The sequence below is a fragment of the Gracilinanus agilis genome, chromosome 4 (genome assembly GCF_016433145.1).
Source record: "Gracilinanus agilis isolate LMUSP501 chromosome 4, AgileGrace, whole genome shotgun sequence".
Classification (NCBI taxonomy): Eukaryota; Metazoa; Chordata; class Mammalia; order Didelphimorphia; family Didelphidae; genus Gracilinanus; species Gracilinanus agilis.
The window spans coordinates 351,338,711-351,346,441 of record NC_058133.1 but is presented as its reverse complement, the minus strand read 5'-3'; the positions used below and the strand labels follow the sequence as shown (position 1 = coordinate 351,346,441).

The 7,731-nt window shown below is 32.7% G+C and overlaps 1 protein-coding gene across 2 annotated transcripts; it reads right to left on the bottom strand.

Moving 5' to 3' along the window:
• Positions 1 to 6,885: 6,885 nt before the first annotated feature.
• On the bottom strand, positions 6,886 to 7,392 carry LOC123245398 (tumor protein D54-like). 2 transcript variants are annotated; one of them, XM_044674263.1, is made up of 2 exons: positions 7,078 to 7,392; positions 6,886 to 7,029 (listed from the first exon to the last, which is right to left on the bottom strand). In XM_044674263.1, the coding sequence occupies exons 1-2, from the start codon at positions 7,390 to 7,392 to the stop codon at positions 6,886 to 6,888; spliced, it is 459 nt and encodes a 152-aa protein (XP_044530198.1). The 2 variants fall into 2 exon arrangements, with proteins under 2 accessions (XP_044530198.1, XP_044530197.1); XM_044674262.1 differs by having other exon boundaries at positions 6,886 to 7,392.
• Between the last annotated feature and the right edge of the window lie 339 nt (positions 7,393 to 7,731).

Below are 7,731 nucleotides of genomic sequence, written 5' to 3'. Positions count from 1 at the left end.
ATTGCCATCCAGAATGGTTGGATCCATTCACAACTTCACCAGCAATACATTAATGTCACAATTTTGCCACATCCCCTCCTACATTCATTACTCTCCCCTGCTATCATTTTAGCCAATCTACTATGTGTGAGGTGATGCCTCAGAGTTGTTTTGATTTGCATTTCTCTAATTATTAGACATTTAGAACACTTTCTCATGTGCTTATTGATACTTTTGATTTCTTTATCTGAAAATTGCCTATTCATGTCCCTTGCCCATTTATCAATTTGGGCATGTCTGGATTTTTTTTTATGCAATTGATTTATCTCCTTGTTAATTTGAGTAATTAGACTTCTGTCAAAGTTTTTTGTTATAAAGATTTTTTCCCCAGTTTGTTGTTTCCCTCCTGATTTTGGTTGCATTGTTTTTGTTTGTACAAAAACCTTTTTAATTTAATATAATCAAAATTATTTATTTTACATTTTGTAATTTTTTTCTAACTCCTGCTTGGTTTTCAAATTTTCCCTTTCCCAGAGATCTGACAAGTATACTATTCTGTGTTTACTTAATTACTTATAGTTTCCTTCTTTATATTTAAGTCATTCACCCATTCTGAATTTATCTTGGTGTATGGTGTGAGATGTTGATCTAAAGCTAATCTCTCCCATATTGTTTTCCAATTTTCCCAACAGTTTTTGTTAAATAGTGGATTTTTGTCCCAAATGTTGGGGTTCTGGGGTTTATCATAGATTGTCATGCTGAGGTCACTTATCCCAAGTCTATTCCACTGATCCTCCCTTCTGTCTGTTAGCCAGTACCATATCCTTTTGATGACTGCTGCTTTATAGTATAGTTTAATATCTGGTACTGCTAGACCACCTTCCTTCATGTTTTTTTTCATTATTTCCCTTGATATTCTTGATCTTTTGTTCTTCCAATGAACTTTGTTATATGTTTGTTTTTTTTTTCTATTTCAGTAAAAAAGTTTTTTGGTAGTTTGATAGGTATGGCACTAAATACCTAAATTAATTTGTGTAGAACGGTCATTTCTATTATGTTAGATTGTCCTACCCATGAGCAATCAATGTTTTTCCAATTGTTTAGATATAGTTTTAATTGTTTGGAAAGCGTTTTGTAGTTGTGTTTGTATAATTCCTATGTTTGTTTTGGTAGATAGATTCCTAAGTATTTTATATTGTCTACAGTGATTTTAAATGACAATTATTTTCTAACATTTAAGGATTTAGATATTTTTCCCTCCCTCCCTTTCCCACCCCCTCTCTGAGGCAAAAAATAGTCTGATATAGTTATGCCAATGCTTTCATGAAATACATATTTCCATATTACTCATGTCATGATAGAAGACACATATCAAACATACTATAAAAAAATTCTCATGAAGGAAATAAAGTGGAAGGGAGCATGCTTTGATCTGCACTTGGATACCAATAGTTCCTTCTTTGGCTAAAAATAGCATTGTCATTGTGATTCCCTGAGATTTTGGAGACTTGCTTTGTTGATAAACGTTCTCTCCTTCACAATTGATAATCATATTTTTGATACAGTATACATTATTCTCTTGGCTCTGATCACTTCATTTTGCATCAGTTAAAATAAATATTGCCAAGTTTTTTTTTTCTGAAATCATCCTTTTAATCATTTTTGACATAATATTATTCCATACCATCATATAACAGAACATTTTCATCCATTACCAACGGGATAGGCAAGCCCTCAGTCTCCAATTCTTTGACATTACAAAAAGAGCTGGTATTTATTATTGTTGTTGTTATTGTTGATTTCGAGGATGGCCCTTTTCTCTTATCCCTAATGTCTTTGAGATATAGACTCATAGTGGATCAAAGGATATGCATATGGCCTTTCAAGCATGGTTCCATATCTTGGATGGATCATCAGTTCACAGTTCCACTAACTGTATTAATTTCCCAATTTTCCCACATCCCATTTGACATTTGTCATTTTTCTTTTGGCTTGTTAGCAAATCTGATAGGTGTGAAATAGTATCTCAGAATTTGTTTTTTTATTTGCATTTCTCTAATCAGTATTGATTTGGAGAATTTTTTTGTGATTATGCATAGTTTTAATTTCTTCCTCTGAGAATTACCTATTCATATCCTTTCACCATTTGTAAAATGGGGAATGCTTTATATTCTTGTAGATTTGACTCATATCTTAATATATTTGAAAAATAAGGTTTTTTCAGAGACATTTGCCTTAATTAGTTTCCAAAATTTTTGTTTCCCTACTCATTTTGGTTACCTTGGTTTTATTTGTACAAAATCTTTTTTAAAAAATTAATGTAATCAAAATTATTCATTTCCATTTTTATAATGGTCTCTATAACTTATTTGACCATAAAATCTTCCCTTATCCATAAGTCTTTCCATGTTCCCTTAATTTGTTTATAATGTCACTCTTAATTTCTAGAACCATTTGGACATTATCCTGGTACATGATGTGAGATGATGATCCATGCCTAGTTTCCGCCATACTATTTTCCAATTTTCTAAGCAATTTTTGTCAAATGGTGATTTTTTTTCAACAAAAGCTAGAATCTTGGGTTTATTGAACTTCAAGTCATGATGGACATTAACTGGCATGCATTGATTCTTTAATCTATTCAGTTGATTCCCTACTCTATTTCTTAACCAGTCCCAGATTGTTTGGATGATTATCCCTTTATAATATAGTTTGAAAACTGGTACAGTGAGGCCTCATTCCTTCAATTTTTTTTCATCAATTTCCTTGACATTGTTGACCTTTTGTTCTTCTACATGAATTTTGTTGCTATTTGTTCTAGCTCTCTGAAATAATTTGTGGCTAGTTTGATTGGTATGGCACTGAATGGGTAAATTAATTTAGGTAGAATGATTATTTTTATTATATTGGCTTAGCCTATCCATTAGCAATTTTTTATTTGTTTAGATTTGATTTATTTATGTGAAGAGTGTTTTGTAATTTTGTTCATAGAATTGCTGAGTTTGTTTTGGTATCTATACCTCCATATATTATATATTGTCTAGAGTTATTTTGAATGGAATGTCTTTTTCTATCCCTTGCCATTGGACTTTGTTGGTAAGTAAATAGATGTACTGATGATTTAAGTGGATTTCTTTTGTGTACTGTGACTTCATTAAAGTTGTTAATTATCTCTTTTAGTTTTTGGTTATTTCTCTAGGTTTCCCTAGGTATACCATCCTATCATCTGCAAAAAGTGATAACTGTTTCTTCATTGTCTAGCAATATTCTTGAGTGAATTACCACTCAGATTAAAAATGTAATTGGGAAATATTTTAATAAAATAAATAAAAATATGAGAAACATAACTTTAATTTGTTATTTTCTTTGTCAATATGTGGTTCTAAGGGATATGTTTCTATTTGAGTTAAACACCAGTATAGTACACCATCCTGCTTCACCATCTATATTTTAAAAGCCAATATACAGATGTTTTGAAAAATCATAAGATATCACAAGAGTCTTTGCAAAATTGTATTATCATAAAATATTTTCAAATCACAGACCATCATAAAGTAGCCATTGGCCATTACAGTTTTTTTTGCTTCAAGAACACCTTTGGTAGTAAAAATCACATGATCAAAGATTTAGAGCTGAAAGGGACCTTAGGGGTCTTCTAGCTCATTTTGTAGATGACAAGATTGAAGCCCAATGAGATTAATCAATTTGTCCAAGGTCACACAATTCCTCTGGCTCTTCTCATTGCATGATGCTGCACTTACCTAAAATTCTGAAGCTAGGGTTATTGATGTATTGTCACACCCTTAAAAAGTCACAAAGCATAAAGGGGCAAGAGAGATGAATAACTGGACTCAAAGCCTTATTCCCTTATCAAGCTATCCATCTCCACTGTTGTGGCAGCCTTCATTTATGATGGACCCTACATCAAAATAAGTGCATTTCCCCAGAAAGTAGAAAGCTGAATCTAAACCTAGTAAATTCTCAACTTTAGGGTATATTTTACTCCTCCATTTGATGCCACTTTCGTTAGTGTGATGTTATATGACCTCATGAAATCAAACATCAATTTAAAACTAAGCTGAGAGCAACCTTGCAAAGGAGTTGAGTATTGTCAGGTGCACTATTAATAACCCCTGTTTGAAAAAAAATTATAATTTCAGGCAAAAAACGAATCACCATGTTTTGGTAATTGCTAAAACAAGAGGATGAAAAGGGCTAAAGTGATAATATATGAACTAATCATGAGAGAGACAGTGTGAGAAGAAAATTAAATACAAATAATTTTCTAAATTTTACATCTAGTTGCTCTCAAAAGTTCCTCGGTTCTATCTCTGTATATGGATAGCATTTTTTTTCCATCAGGACTCCATTGGAATTACCTTGGATGGTTAAATTTATAAGAGAATCTATATCTTTCACAGTTGATCACAGTGACAAGATTGTTATTATTGTGTGTAATGATCTTCTGGTGTTCTCATTTCACTTTGAATTAATCCTCTAAGTGTTGCTATTTTGTTGTTTTTATCACTCTCTTATCACCGCTTAGAGCAAAGTATTACTGCATAAAAATCATATGCCACAACTTATTCTGCCATTTCTCAACTGATGGACATCCCCATCCCCTCAATTTCCAGTTCTTTGTACCATAAAAAGAAATGCTATAAACATAATTTGTACACATAGGTCTTTATTTATTATTCTTTATTCTCTTTGGGATAGAGTTAGTAGTAGTAATGGTGGGTCAAAGAATATAGGTAGTTTCATAGCTCTTTCAGCATAACATTTGTCATTTCTGATAGGTATATCATGACACATTGGAATTGTTTTAATTTGCATTTCTCTAATCAGTATTGATTAAGAGGAATTCTTATTTCATTTTTATTTGAATATAATTCCTATGAACTGTGGTCATTAAGTATTATGCTTTATCAGAACTTCATCATCATCATCATCTTTATCATCATAATCTTCCCCATAAATATGTATTAGAAATCAGAGAATCCAAATGCTCATGAAATTATAAAATCATCTCTTTTTACAATCATTGTATATGTGTTTTATTAAAAAATGTTGTCTTTTCTCCTACTGCTTATTATTTTTTAAATTTAATTTAATAATACATTTTCCTTATATTTCTATATTCATTGGCATTTCAGTTTGACTTATCTTTGTCAATCTCTTTACTTTCATTTTTGACCTTATTTCCTCCTTTCCCATCCTAAACATTATTTTCTTAATTATTCTCATTCTTCCTTATCGCCAACAATTTGATATTAACTGAGAGATAGTTATTTATTTTATTATTATTATTATTATTTATTAATATAAATTATCTATGAGAATCATAAAAATATATTAAAAGTCAGATAGGTCACACAGAGGACAGAATGCTGTCTGGAAAATGGAAGACTCATCTTCTTGAATTCTAATCTGGCCTCATACACTTAAGTTGTGTGGCATTTGGCAAATAACTTAACCTGGGTTTGCCTCAGTTTCCTCATATGTAAAATTAGCTGAAGAAGGGAAATGTCAATGTACTCCAATATCATTGCCAAGAAAACCCCAGAGAGGTCAGATATGACTAAAAAACAACATTTAGTCAGACATGACTGAAAAACAACTGAAATAAAAATGTACATAAGATAATAATTGCTATCATGATAATTATTATTTACAATCAATCAGTTCTTCCTTGTGACCAGAAAATATATTAGGGGCTTGTTTCTCCATTACAAATACCATTACCATTATCTATCTATGTATCTATGTATCTATGTATCTATCTACAAATTACCCATATATGTAAATCATGCATATATAAATACCTATATGTATAAAGTTATATACACATATTCATAAATACATATATCTACATATATATGCACCTATGTATATGTGCATATGTATATGTATATGCATGCATGTGTATGTACATACAAATGTATGATTTTTCACTGCTAAATTAAAAATATAATCTATGCTTGATTCATCTACTTTCTAACTACTTACTTTTTTTTTTTAGAACTCAATTTCTTTATATAAAAAGATTATAAATGAGTAAAGCATAAGATGATGTAAGGCTTGCATTTTGGCTTCAGAATTCCAAGATAATATTTATCTAACATGAGGCTAATGCTGCTTTGCTTTGTTTTGATTTTTGAAAAGTCCACTGTATTTAAAAAATAAAGATTTTTGTTTTGTTAAAGCTTGAGCATTTGTGTAACAACCAGGCAGCTGCTAATTAGAATCTCCTTTCTGGGGGGCTCAGGAAAATGGACAGTTTTATATCCTGACAATCATATTTTTGGGAAAAATAGTTGAGCTAGTTAGAATCTTTTAGGTTACTTATAGGAGCTTTCAGAATTTGAGGGAAGAGAAAAAAGAAGCAAAATTTTCAAAGAATTTGTTCCATAATTATACTTCTTTCCATTCTCAAACAGAAATCTTTTTGGACATTCAGCTAAGCTATGTAGTGTTTTCCAAATGGGAGCTCACACCTTTGACTCAAAAGACACTTTCTATACTCAATGAGGAAATTATGCCCATTTAAGTGTACCTCCCAGAAAGATTAGCACAGTGATACATTTTATCTATAAACTTTAGTGTAAAATATCTGTGTATAAAAATTCTTTTGTCCTCTATTTTACTCAAATCCAGCAGCAAGTGTCTTTGTATGTATGGATATGAATTCTCAAAACTGGACTCTGTCCATTTCCTGGTTTGAATTATCATTATATTGTTTTGTTTTTTCCTGCAGAGTTGCTCATGACGAGTTGAGAGGATTCTTAAAGTTGTCTAGAAAGGAGCATGATCCTGCAGAGGTTTATCACTGCTTCCTGTTGGTGAAGGAAGGTTGTCACTGTCATTCTCTCTGCCACCAATGACTTTGAACTTTATGGTCCCAACTCAATCTTCAAAAGACTTGAAAGTCGCAGAGTTCCTCATATCTCCAAATTTCCTGCTGATAGCAGAGCCCACATTGGACAGGGCAGCTGAAGTCTTCTGTCCTGCTTGGGAGAGAGTTTCCTGAGTCTTCTTATAAAGGTCAGACTGTGTCACTTTCTCATTCCACTCTCCAACTTTCTCAGATGTTTTCACATAGGCATTGGAGACCTGAACATCATGCCAACTGTTTGTAAGATTTTGCTTCAGTCCATCCAAGGGAGTTAGGCCTAGCTTCCTCTTCAGCTCACCACAATGTCTCTCTTTGGCAGCCAGAACCTGTCGTAATATCGCAATCTCTTCTTCCACCTTAGTGAGTTCAGATCTGAGCTCTTCTTCCTCTGCCTCTGTCATACCCTCAGGAATGGTGGTCCTAGTAGTTCCTGTATCCACAGGTACATCTGTCATTGAATCTGATAGCAGACCTTTGTTAGGAGAATTCAGGTTGATATCTTGGCTGGTGGGGTCCATATCTGGGCCATATACGAGACGAGGGCCAAGGCCACGCTCATTGTCTGTCGCTTCCAGGCGGCTTCCAGAAGACTCAAAGCCGCTGCAGCCGCCAACACTGCACGTAATCACAGTCAAGACCACTCCTAACTATTTACTTTCAAAGCCTTCCTTCTGCTTCTACTACTCTGTTTGAATTGCTCTCTAAAAGTTTACCAGTGACATTTTAATTTTTTTTGTTCAATCACCTTTTTACAATTGCCATATTTTGTGAACTCATTGAATCTTTTACACCAGTGATGGGCAAACTTTTTAAAGAGGGGGCTAAAGGAAAGGAAATGCTCATCTTTCAGTCTGTTT

Excerpts from the sequence above, each read along its gene's own strand:
- LOC123245398 (XM_044674262.1), bottom strand. The coding sequence starts at position 7,392 with ATGGACCCCACCAGCCAAGATATCAACCTGAATTCTCCTAACAAAGGT.